The sequence below is a fragment of the Procambarus clarkii genome, chromosome 22 (assembly GCF_040958095.1).
Source record: "Procambarus clarkii isolate CNS0578487 chromosome 22, FALCON_Pclarkii_2.0, whole genome shotgun sequence".
NCBI lineage: Eukaryota > Metazoa > Arthropoda > Malacostraca > Decapoda > Cambaridae > Procambarus > Procambarus clarkii.
Window position 1 is genome coordinate 41,329,455 of NC_091171.1, and position 12,863 is coordinate 41,342,317.

At 55.5% G+C, this 12,863-nt stretch overlaps 2 protein-coding genes across 2 annotated transcripts; one reads left to right on the top strand and one right to left on the bottom strand.

The window, feature by feature from the left end:
• Positions 1-5,885: 5,885 nt before the first annotated feature.
• On the top strand, positions 5,886-7,259 carry LOC138367545 (uncharacterized). Its single transcript, XM_069329238.1, has one exon. The coding sequence runs from the start codon at positions 5,886-5,888 to the stop codon at positions 7,257-7,259; it is 1,374 nt and encodes a 457-aa protein (XP_069185339.1).
• A 909-nt stretch (positions 7,260-8,168) lies between these two features.
• On the bottom strand, positions 8,169-11,160 carry LOC138367546 (serine-rich adhesin for platelets-like). The gene is made up of 2 exons (XM_069329239.1): positions 11,108-11,160; positions 8,169-10,812 (listed from the first exon to the last, which is right to left on the bottom strand). The coding sequence occupies exons 1-2, from the start codon at positions 11,158-11,160 to the stop codon at positions 8,169-8,171; spliced, it is 2,697 nt and encodes an 898-aa protein (XP_069185340.1).
• Positions 11,161-12,863: the final 1,703 nt, after the last annotated feature.

A 12,863-nucleotide genomic window follows, 5' to 3' on the forward strand; every position in this document is an offset into this window, starting at 1 on the left:
GTATATGACCTCTAGCTGTGTGTATATGACCTCTAGCTGTGTGTATATGACCTCTAGCTGTGTGTATATGACCTCTAGCTGTGTGTATATGACCTCTAGCTGTGTGTATATGACCTCTAGCTGTGTGTATATGACCTCTAGCTGTGTGTATATGACCTCTAGCTGTGTGTATATGACCTCTAGCTGTGTGTATATGACCTCTAGCTGTGTGTATATGACCTCTAGCTGTGTGTATATGACCTCTAGCTGTGTGTACGTGACTTCTAGCTCTGGATATATGGCTTCAACTTTATGTGGCTTCCATATCTTGATGCTTAACCTTTCACTCGAGGTGCCTGGCTCCCTTCTTCGCAAGTGTCTACTTATTATGTAAGCAAATTATTGCACAGCAACATCGGGAGAAAGACAAGAGTGAAGGAACAGGTAATGAAACTGAGGATAGGGGGCAGACAGACTCACTACAAACGACAAAGAAGTGTGCGAGGAATTCAATAGGAAATTCCAGGAAGTCTTCACAATCGAGCAAGAAGTTCCAGAGATAAGGGAAGGAATAGTTAAGCAGGCACCACTAGAGAAATTTGAGATTATCAGTGGGGATGTAAGGAAGCTTTTGCTAGAGTTGGATGTGACAAAGGCTATAGGCCCGGATGGAATATCGCCATGGATACTAAAGGAAGGAGCAGAAGCTCTGTGCCTACCACTCTTCACGGTGTATAAGAAATCACTGGTAACAGGTGAACTGCCAAAAATTTGGAAGACGGCGAACGTAGTCCCGATATACAAGAAGGGGGATAGACAGAAGGCACTGAACTACAGGCCAGTGTCCCTAACTTGCATACTATGCAAGATAATGGAGAAAATTTTGCGAAAAAAGCTAGTGGAACATCTGGAGCGAAGGAACTTTGAGTCACAACACCAACATGGGTTCAGGGATGGCAAGTCATGCCTCACAGGATTAATTAAATTCTACGATCAGGCAACAAGAATCAGGCAAGAAAGAGAGGGGTGGGCAGACTGCATATTTTTGGATTGCCAGAAAGCCTTTGACACAGTTCCATACCAGAGACTAGTGCGAAAGCTGGAGATGCAGGCAAGAGTGAAAGGGAAGGTACTCCATTGGATAAGGGAGTACCTAAGTAACAGAAGGCAGCGAGTCAGTGTGAGTGGTGAGATCTCAGATTGGCGCGACGTTACCAGTGGAGTCCCGCAGGGTTCAGTCATTGGATCCATACTGTTTCTTATATATGTAAATGATCTTCCAGATGGTATAGAATCATTCCTCTCATTGTTTGCTGATGATGCAAAAATTATGAGGAGAATTAAGACGGAGGAAGATAGTATGAGGCCACAAGATGACCTAGACAGATTGAATGAATGGTCCAACAAATGGCTGTTAAGGTTCAACCCGAGTAAATGTAAGGTAATGAAACTAGGCAGTGGACACAGGAGGCCAGACACGGGATACCGAATGGGGGATGAAGTCCTTCATGAAACGGACAGAGAGAAAGATCTAGGAGTTGATATCACACCAAACCTGTCTCCTGAAGCCCACATAAAAAAATAACATCTGCGGCGTATGCGAGGCTGGCTAACATCAGAACAGCTTTCAGGAACCTGTGTAAGGAATCATTCAGAACCTTGTATACAACATATGTAAGACCAATCCTGGAGTATGCGGCCCCAGCATGGAGCCCGTACCTTGTCAAGCACAAGGCGAAGCTAGAAAAAGTTCAGAGGTATGTCACTCGGCTAGTCCCAGAACTAAGAAGCATGAGTTACGAGGAAAGGTTGCGGGAAATGCACCTCACGACACTGGAAGACAGAAGAATAAGGGAAGACATGATCACTACCTACAAAATTCCTAGAGGAATTGACAGGGCAGATAAAGATAAACTGTTTAACACGGGTGGGACGCGAACAAGGGAACACAGGTGGAAACTGAGTACCCACATGAGCCACAGAGACGTTAGAAAGAACTTTTTCAGTGTCAGAGTAGTTAACAGATGGAATGCATTAGGCAGTGATGTGGTGGAGGCTGACTCCATACACAGTTTCAAATGTAGATATGACAGAGCCCAATAGGCTCAGGAACCTGTACACCAGTTGATTGACAGTTGAGAAGCGGGACCAAAGAGCCAGAGCTCAACCCTTTAGCACAACTAGGTGAGTACACTAATAACAACCCCAAGCCTCCTCACGGGACAGGCAGGGGGGGGAAGGGAGCTAAAAGCAATGATTACTATTTTCTAGTTAGTCTCTGTCTCACTGTCAGCCTGTCTGTCTAGGTTTTTCTGTCTCTCTCCGTGTCTCTCCTCCCTCTTTCCATCTCTCCCTCTCCCTCCCTCCCTCTCTCTATCCCTCCCTCCCTCCCTCTCTTTAACAACGCCATTCCCATTCTACTCGGCCCAGTTTCCCTTTATCACTCTCTGTGTTGCACCACTTTATATTCACTTTACGTTCCTTAGTAAAATATCCGCGACCTACCCCACTGTCGGTGTCTAGGACGAGCCAGTGTTCCTCCTGACCCCTGACTGCCTTCCCTGACCCCTGGCTGCCTTCCCTGACCCCTGGCTGCCCTCCCTGACCCCTGGCTGCCCTCCCTGACCCCTGGCTGCCCTCCCTGACCCCTGGCTGCCCTCCCTGACCCCTGGCTGCCTTCTCTGACCCCTGGCTGCCCTCCCTGACCCCTGGCTGCCTTCCCTGACCCCTGGCTGCCCTCCCTGACCCCTGGCTGCCCTCCCTGACCCCTGGCTGCCCTACCTGACCCCTGGCTGCCCTCCCTGACCCCTGGCTGCCCTCCCTGACCCCTGGCTGCCTTCCCTGACCCCTGGCTGCCCTCCCTGACCCCTGGCTGCCCTCCCTGACCCCTGGCTGCCCTCTCTGACCCCCTGGCTGCCCTTCCTGGCCCCCTGGCTGCCCTCCCTGGCCCCTGGCTGCCCTCCCTGGCCCATGGCTGCCCTCCCTGACCCCTGGCTGCCCTCCCTGACCCCCTGGCTGCCCTCTCTGACCCCCTGGCTGCCCTCCCTGACCCCTGGCTGCCCTCTCTGACCCCCTGGCTGCCCTTCCTGGCCCCCTGGCTGCCCTCCCTGGCCCCTGGCTGCCATCCCTGGCCCCTGGCTGCCCTCTCTGACCCCCTGGCTGCCCTCCCTGGCCCCCTGGCTGCCCTCCCTGGCCCCTGGCTGCCCTCCCTGACCCCTGGCTGCCCTCCCTGACCCCTGGCTGCCCTCTCTGACCCCTGGCTGCCCTCCCTGACCCCTGGTTGCCCTCCCTGACCTTTGGCTGCCCTCTCTGACCCCTGGCTAACCTCCCTGACCCCTGGCTACCCTCTCTGACCCCCTCTCTGCCCTCCCTGACCCCTGGCTGCCCTCTCTGACCCCTGGCTGCCCTTCCTGGCCCCTGGCTGCCCTCCCTGGCCCCTGGCTGCCCTCCCTGACCCCTGGCTGCCCCCCTGACCCCCTGGCTGCCCTCCCTGACCCCTGGCTGCCTTCCCCTGACCCCTGGCAGCCCTCCCTGACCCCCTGGCTGCCCTCCCCTGACCCCTGGCTGCCCTCCCCTGACCCCTGGCAGCCCTTCCTGACCCCTGGCTGCCCTCCGTGGCCCCTGGCTGCCCTCCCTGACCCCTGGCTGCCCCCCTGCCCCTCTGGCTGCCCTCCCTGACCCCTGGCTGCCCTCCCCTGACCCCTGGCAGCCCTCCCTGACCCCCTGGCTGCCCTCCCCTGACCCCTGGCTGCCCTCCCCTGACCCCTGACAGCCCTCCCTGACCCCTGGCTGCCCACCCTATTACATGCAATTATCAGCCAAGGTGAGAAGCTCTAGTCATAACAGTTAATTGTAATTAACTCAAATTTAGCAAAGTAACCGCCCCCCCCCAATCTTATTTCTGTGTGGTTATTTTGAAGGAGTTGACGCAAGGGCCTGGTGAGGTCTGAGACAGGTTAAAGGGTTGACGCAAGGGCCTGGTAAGGTCTGAGACAGGTTGAGGGGTTGACGCAAGGGCCTGGTGAGGTCTGAGACAGGTTGAGGGGTTGACGCAAGGGCCTGGTGAGGTCTGGGGGAAGGTTAAAGGGTTGACGCAAGGGCCTGGTGAGGTCTAAGACAGGTTAAAGGGTTGACGCAAGGTCCTGGTGAGGTCTAAGACAGGTTAAAGGGTTGACGCAAGGGCCTGGTGAGGTCTAAGACAGGTTAAAGGGTTGACGCAAGGTCCTGGTGAGGTCTAAGACAGGTTAAAGGGTTGACGCAAGGGCCTGGTGAGGTCTAAGGCAGGTTAAAGGGTTGACGCAAGGTCCTGGTGAGGTCTGATGCAGTTTAAGGGGTTGACGCAAGGGGAGGTATGGGAGAGCTGGATGCCAATACCATCTCAAGCAGGGATGACGGTTACCAAACCAACTATCTATTTTCACAGCTGAATTATATGCCTTATATCAAGCTCTCCAAATAATCGCAACATTACCAATCGGGACATGTACAATCTGCAGTGACTCCAAGAGTACGATTCAAGCCATTACGTACTCTTCAACAACGTGCAAAGAGTTTGTTTACCCATGTCTTGAACTTCTTCATGAACATCGATTGAACGGCTATGATACCTGTATCTAATGGGTCCCAGCGCATTGTGGTATTCTCCATAATGAACTAGTAGACCAACTAGCCAAAGCGATGCACAACACGCCTCACATTACCCGTCATCCAGTTCCCCATGTTGCACGTAAAGGAGCCTTCAAAGATACCATCATCCAAGATTTTGTAATGAAATGGAAAACGTCATGCTCTGTATTATGGGTCCATTAAAAAGATATGGGAAACTTGGAAACATATCAGATATAAAAGCAGAGAAATTGACTTAATGATGACCAGATTAAGGCTGGGACACACCACACTAGCAGCACACAGCTCTAAGTACAGAACAGACATCAACGAACTCTGCATCCACTGTCACGTGCCTGAAACAGTCGAACACTATCTCCTTCACTGTTTCCGACATCACAGTGCCAGAATAAACTTCAGACAAGTATTTATCTCACTTAAAATACCCTTTACCATCGAGCATATATAAGAAGGAGGTGACCTCTCGTTACAGGATAAATATCAAGTAGTCAAAGCACTGGCTAAATGTCTCCAGTCGACCAACAAATTGGGCCACGTGTGACCCGCGCCACCAGCAGCCGACCACAGAAAACAAATGCCTGATCGCAGCACCAAGAATCAGCTGACGCCATAAACACAACACCTCCGCCCTACGGTGCGGCAAGTCTCCCTCTCACACACACACACCGACTTAGTCGCCGCTCTTCTATCTACACCACAACACAAGAAACACTTGAACCCTCAACATTCTCAACATTAACGCGTCTCGCAACATTGGTACTGGTGCAGTCATCGGGTGGATAAACCCACCATGCAAACTGCACCTGCCATCAAGAAGAAGAATAGTACAACCATTGTGATGGGATCCCTGGATTTGAAAGTTCTCAACTACATACCACTGAGTACTTTGTATGTCTAGATCCATGTACTTTCTCCTCCTCGTCTTGTTTTCAATTTATCTCCTCAATTCTTAAAACAGTCTTTTGAAAAATTAAATGTACTTTTCATTTTTTGTTTTGAGGCGAGGGGCTCCATGCCGGTGACACGTACTCTAGCCACAGGCCAATATATGCTGCCAATAGCGTTTTGAAGTCGTTTTTGTCAAGGTTCCTGATAGTTATCCTGATGTTGGCCAGGTTGGCACCAGGTTGGCACCAGGTTGGCACCAGGGATTCTACTGACACTCGCCTCCGGTGACTGGCTGACTGGTGCGTCCCGTCTCAGAGTGCTGTCGCTCGCTGAGCCTTCAACTCCCGTCCTCTCTCTCTCTATGTGTCGTTGTTGGTGATCTTCCTGCTGTCATGGCTGCCACCTGGCTGCTGTCATGGCTGCCACCTGGCTGCTGTCATGGCTGCCACCTGGCTGCTGTCATGGCTGCCACCTGGCTGCTGTCACGGCTGCCACCTGGCTGCTGTCATGGCTGCCACCTGGCTGCTGTCATGGCTGCCACCTGGCTGCTGTCACGGCTGCCACCTGGCTGCTGTCATGGCTGCCACCTGGCTGCTGTCACGGCTGCCACCTGGCTGCTGTCACGGCTGCCACCTGGCTGCTGTCATGGCTGCCACCTGGCTGCTGTCACGGCTGCCACCTGGCGGGTGTCACGGCTGCCACCTGGCTGCTGTCACGGCTGCCACCTGGCTGCTGTCATGGCTGCCACCTGGCTGCTGTCACGGCTGCCACCTGGCTGCTGTCATGGCTGCCACCTGGCTGCTGTCACGGCTGCCACCTGGCGGGTGTCACGGCTGCCACCTGGCTGCTGTCATGGCTGCCACCTGGCGGGTGTCACGGCTGCCACCTGGCTGCTGTCATGGCTGCCACCTGGCGGGTGTCACGGCTGCCACCTGGCTGCTGTCATGGCTGCCACCTGGCGGGTGTCACGGCTGCCACCTGGCTGCTGTCATGGCTGCCACCTGGCGGGTGTCACGGCTGCCACCTGGCTGCTGTCATGGCTGCCACCTGGCGGGTGTCACGGCTGCCACCTGGCTGCTGTCACGGCTGCCACCTGGCTGCTGTCACGGCTGCCACCTGGCGGGTGTCACGGCTGCCACCTGGCTGCTGTCACGGCTGCCACCTGGCTGCTGTCACGGCTGCCACCTGGCTGCTGTCACGGCTGCCACCTGGCTGCTGTCATGGCTGCCACCTGGCGGGTGTCACGGCTGCCACCTGGCGGGTGTCACGGCTGCCACCTGGCTGCTGTCACGGCTGCCACCTGGCGGGTGTCACGGCTGCCACCTGGCTGCTGTCACGGCTGCCACCTGGCTGCTGTCACGGCTGCCACCTGGCTGCTGTCACGGCTGCCACCTGGCTGCTGTCATGGCTGCCACCTGGCGGGTGTCACGGCTGCCACCTGGCTGCTGTCACGGCTGCCACCTGGCTGCTGTCACGGCTGCCACCTGGCTGCTGTCACGGCTGCCACCTGGCGGGTGTCACGGCTGCCACCTGGCTGCTGTCACGGCTGCCACCTGGCTGCTGTCACGGCTGCCACCTGGCTGCTGTCACGGCTGCCACCTGGCTGCTGTCACGGCTGCCACCTGGCTGCTGTCACGGCTGCCACCTGGCTGCTGTCATGGCTGCCACCTGGCTGCTGTCACGGCTGCCACCTGGCGGGTGTCTGGGTGGTGTGTTGTGGCGGCTGTTGGTCCCACCCAAGTCTTCCCGAGGTGTCGTGCGGCTGAGCCAAGTCTTCACCATCATTATCACTATCACCACCACCACAACCACCATCACCATCCCCACAACCCCCCATCACCATCGTCACCATCACCACCACCACCGTCACCATCACCGTCACCACCCCCCATCACCACAGCCCCGTCTCCCACCACCACCACCACCACCACCACCACCACACCCTGGTGGCATGATAGCCTGCCACGTTTTACCGTCAGTTGTGTCACAAAGGTAAAATTCAGGTGACCTTTCCAGCCTTGACATGACCTTCGCCCGCTCCTCCAGATGATCTTCCGGCCATGTTGTCTCCGCTACCCCCCCCCCCCTTTCCCACCCCCCCTTCCCTTCCTTCCTTCCTTCCTTCCTTCCTTCCTTCCTTCCTTCCTTCCTTCCTTCCTTCCTTCCTTCCTTCCTTCTCACGTCTTAAGTCTTCCAGTGCATACCTATTTCTCCACTTCTCTCCTATGCTTCTCTCTCTCTCTCTATCTCTCTCTCGCTCTCTCTCTCTCTCTCTCTCTCTCTCTCTCTCTCTCTCTCGCTCTCTCTCTCTCGCTCTCTCTCGCTCTCTCTCTCTCTCTCTCTCTCTCTCTCTCTCTCTCTCTCTCTCTCTCTCTCTCTCTCTCTCTCTCTCTCTCTCTCTCTCTCTCTCTCTCGCTCTCTCTCTCTCTCTTTCTTTCTCTCTCTCTCTCTCTCTCTCTCTCTCTCTCTCTCTCTCTCTCTCTCTCTCTCTCTCTCTCTCTCTCTCTCTCTCTCTCTCTCTCTCTCGCTCTCTCTCTCTCGCTCTCTCTCTCTCTCTCTCTCACTCTCTCTCTCACTCTCTCGGTACATGTGGCAGTGGAGAGAGTGAGAGTAATTGTCATATGACAGTGACACAGCAGGACACGACTTCTCGTTAAGATGGTGAAGTGAGCTGTTTATCCCTGACACGCTGTGGCACGTCTGAGGAGACGCAGTGGCACGTCTGAGGAGACGCTGTGGCACGTCTGAGGAGACTGTGGCACGTCTGAGGAGACTGTGGCACGTCTGAGGAGACGCTGTGGCACGTCTGAGGACACGCTGTGGCACGTCTGAGGACACGCTGTGGCACGTCTGAGGAGACTGTGACACGTCTGAGGAGACTGTGGCACGTCTGAGGAGACTGTGGCACGTCTGAGAAGACTGTGGCACGTCTGAGGAGACTGTGGCACGTCTGAGAAGACTGTGGCACGTCTGAGAAGACTGTGGCACGTCTGAGGAGACGCTGTGGCACGTCTGAGGAGACTGGCACGTCTGAGGAGACTGGCACGTCTGAGGAGACTGTGGCACGTCTGAGGAGACTGTGGCACGTCTGAGGAGACGCTGTGGCACGTCTGAGGAGACTGTGGCACGTCTGAGGAGACTGTGGCACGTCTGAGGAGACTGTGGCACGTCTGAGGAGACTGTGGCACGTCTGAGAAGACTGTGGCACGTCTGAGGAGACGCTGTGGCACGTCTGAAGTGACGCTGTGGCACGTCTGAGGAAATGCTGTGGCACGTCTGAGGAGACTGGCACGTCTGAGGAGACTGGCACGTCTGAGGAGACTGGCACGTCTGAGGAGACTGGCACGTCTGAGGAGACTGGCACGTCTGAGGAGACTGTGGCACGTCTGAGAAGACTGTGGCACGTCTGAGGAGACTGGCACGTCTGAGGAGACTGGCACGTCTGAGGAGACTGGCACGTCTGAGGAGACTGGCACGTCTGAGGAGACTGTGGCACGTCTGAGAAGACTGTGGCACGTCTGAGGAGACGCTGTGGCACGTCTGAAGTGACGCTGTGGCACGTCTGAGGAAATGCTGTGGCACGTCTGAGGAGACTGGCACGTCTGAGGAGACTGGCACGTCTGAGGAGACTGGCACGTCTGAGGAGACTGGCACGTCTGAGGAGACTGGCACGTCTGAGGAGACTGTGGCACGTCTGAGAAGACTGTGGCACGTCTGAGGAGACTGGCACGTCTGAGGAGACTGGCACGTCTGAGGAGACTGGCACGTCTGAGGAGACTGGCACGTCTGAGGAGACTGTGGCACGTCTGAGAAGACTGTGGCACGTCTGAGGAGACTGTGGCACGTCTGAGAAGACTGTGGCACGTCTGAGGAGACGCTGTGGCACGTCTGAAGTGACGCTGTGGCACGTCTGAGGAGACGCTGTGGCACGTCTGAGGAGACTGTGACACGTCTGAGGAGACTGTGGCACGTCTGAGGAGACTGTGGCACGTCTGAGAAGACTGTGGCACGTCTGAGGAGACTGTGGCACGTCTGAGAAGACTGTGGCACGTCTGAGAAGACTGTGGCACGTCTGAGGAGACGCTGTGGCACGTCTGAGGAGACTGGCACGTCTGAGGAGACTGGCACGTCTGAGGAGACTGTGGCACGTCTGAGGAGACTGTGGCACGTCTGAGGAGACGCTGTGGCACGTCTGAGGAGACTGTGGCACGTCTGAGGAGACTGTGGCACGTCTGAGGAGACTGTGGCACGTCTGAGGAGACTGTGGCACGTCTGAGAAGACTGTGGCACGTCTGAGGAGACGCTGTGGCACGTCTGAAGTGACGCTGTGGCACGTCTGAGGAAATGCTGTGGCACGTCTGAGGAGACTGGCACGTCTGAGGAGACTGGCACGTCTGAGGAGACTGGCACGTCTGAGGAGACTGGCACGTCTGAGGAGACTGGCACGTCTGAGGAGACTGTGGCACGTCTGAGAAGACTGTGGCACGTCTGAGGAGACTGGCACGTCTGAGGAGACTGGCACGTCTGAGGAGACTGGCACGTCTGAGGAGACTGGCACGTCTGAGGAGACTGTGGCACGTCTGAGAAGACTGTGGCACGTCTGAGGAGACGCTGTGGCACGTCTGAAGTGACGCTGTGGCACGTCTGAGGAAATGCTGTGGCACGTCTGAGGAGACTGGCACGTCTGAGGAGACTGGCACGTCTGAGGAGACTGGCACGTCTGAGGAGACTGGCACGTCTGAGGAGACTGGCACGTCTGAGGAGACTGTGGCACGTCTGAGAAGACTGTGGCACGTCTGAGGAGACTGGCACGTCTGAGGAGACTGGCACGTCTGAGGAGACTGGCACGTCTGAGGAGACTGGCACGTCTGAGGAGACTGTGGCACGTCTGAGAAGACTGTGGCACGTCTGAGGAGACTGTGGCACGTCTGAGAAGACTGTGGCACGTCTGAGGAGACGCTGTGGCACGTCTGAAGTGACGCTGTGGCACGTCTGAGGAGACGCTGTGGCACGTCTGAGGAGACTGGCACGTCTGGGAAGACTGTGGCACGTCTGAGGAGACTGGCACGTCTGGGAAGACTGTGGCACGTCTGAGGAGACTGGCACGTCTGAGAAGACTGTGGCACGTCTGAGGAGACTGGCACGTCTGGGAAGACTGTGGCACGTCTGAGGAGACTGGCACGTCTGAGAAGACTGTGGCACGTCTGAGGAGACTGGCACGTCAGGGAAGACTGTGGCACGTCTGAGGAGACTGGCACGTCTGGGAAGACTGTGGCACGTCTGAGGAGACTGGCACGTCCGGGGAAGACTGTGGCACGTCTGAGGAGACTGTGGCACGTCTGAGGACACTATGGACCAGGAGGCGGGACACAGGCACCAGCTAGATACTGTACCTGAGTCACCGCTGTGTGTACTCATCTAGTTGTTCTTGCGGGGGTTGAGTTTCGGCTCTTTGGTCCCGCCTTATATTTCACCTGCCAATCAACTGGTGTGTGTGTGTGTGTGTGTGTGTGCGTGTGTGTGTGTGTGTGCGTGTGTGTGTGTGTGCGTGTGTGTGTATAAACACCGACGGACAGTGTCCCGATCGTCACTATAACAAACTTGACAGCCTCACTCAGTGCTCGCTGCCGTCACCACCCCGTCCTCGGTGGTGACGGCAGCGTCCATCACCGCAGGTGATGACTCCTGACACGTAACAGAGACAATGAATACTGTCTCATCATATTCAAGGTGCCAGGCTGTTAGCCAGGATTCGAACTTATGCGGTGGGTGTTCCCAGACGCTCTGGGGCTTTTTTCGTAGTGATACATCACGTTACCTTGAGGAGCTTCCGGGGCTTAGCGTCCCCGCGGCCCGGTCGTCGACCAGGCCTCCTCGCGTTACTGTGATTTCTGTGTGTAATGAAATAAGTTATACAAACACAGCAACCAACACTATACACAAGTACACAATACAGCTGGGGATATAGAGATACATAATAAAGTGAGCTTAAGACAGAGCCATACACACGAACAAGGGGACACAGGTGGAAACTGAGTGCCCAAATGAGCCACAGAGATATTAGAAAGAACTTTTTTAGTGTCAGAGTGGTTGACAAATGGAATGCATTAGGAAGTGATGTGGTGGAGGCTGACTCCATACACAGTTTCAAGTGTAGATATGACAGAGCCCAATAGGCTCAGGAATCTGTACACCTGTTGAATGACGGTTGAGAGGCGGGACCAAAGAGCCAGAGCTCAACCCCCGCAAACACAACTAGGTGAGTACACACACACACACACACACACACACACACACACACACACACACACACACACACACACACACACACACACACACACACACACACACACACAGGGGCGAGTCACACACGTGTCACACTCGCTCTACCCATGTAACGTAACACTTACTCCTGTGGACCATCACATCCGCCTCGGCCAGCATAAGGAGAAGGGAGAAACTATGGTAATATGTGAGAGGGAGGGGCGAGCCAGCCACCTGCGGCGTCTGCACCTGGGGTAAGATCCCCTCCCACGTCCCCCCCCCCACACTCCCCCCTCCCCCCACAACGTTCCGTCCCCACTTCCCCCACCCCCTCCCCTCCCCACCACCCTCCTGATTAGGGCCTTGAGCATCTTCATCTCCCTCTCTCCCTCCTGCCCCTCGCACGCAAGGACTTCCTGGTGTATATGGCAATGATAATAGCAACATTTCTTGAGATAATGTTAATGGAGAGCGGCGCTCCTCACTCCCCAGGCGCCTCCTCCGCCACACCTGGCCTCCGCCGCTTGACTTAATAACTCGCAGGAAGACGACTAAGTGTCTCAGTATCTTAGGAACACCGGAGAAGATAATTAATACACATGGTGTTAATCTTACAGAGGCTGGCTGGCTGGCTCTCTGGGGCCACCAGCGGCCTGGAGTGCCAGATATGATGCCACACTCAGCACATGTGACACCGTTACAAACATGTTATTATAGGGATGCTGACAACTCTGCTTCAGCAAAAGGTATTTTCCCACCCTTAACCACACCCTTGACCCCAAGATCCTGTGCAGCCAATCACAGTTGACCTTGACCCCTCCCCACCCCCCCCTTCCCTCAGCGAATCACGTACAATCCTCCAAAGGTCATATTTACTTAATGCATCATGTTTGGTACGCATCCATACATATACAGCTGTATCAAGTCTGAGGACAAGTGTGTATTTTATTTCACCCCCCAAAAAAACATTTGAACTAATAAGACAGGTGAGGGCAGACACCCACACACACCTGAGACCACTACCCTGTGCTTGCTCAAACAGCTTAGTTGCTCACACGCTAATAAGAAGGTACAGATAACGGTACACTAACGCCAGTGGCCGCGTT

What these genes read in the sequence shown, in the direction of transcription:
- LOC138367545 (XM_069329238.1), top strand. Translation starts at nt 5,886, where the DNA reads ATGGCTGCCACCTGGCTGCTGTCATGGCTGCCACCTGGCTGCTGTCAT.
- LOC138367546 (XM_069329239.1), bottom strand. Translation starts at nt 11,160, where the DNA reads ATGGACGCTGCCGTCACCACCGAGGACGGGGTGGTGACGGCAGCGAGC. An exon ending in GTGACGGCAGCGAGCACTGA is followed by an intron (nt 10,813 to 11,107) that starts GTGAGGCTGTCA and finishes CAGTCTCCTCAG; the next exon opens with ACGTGCCACAGTCTTCCCCG.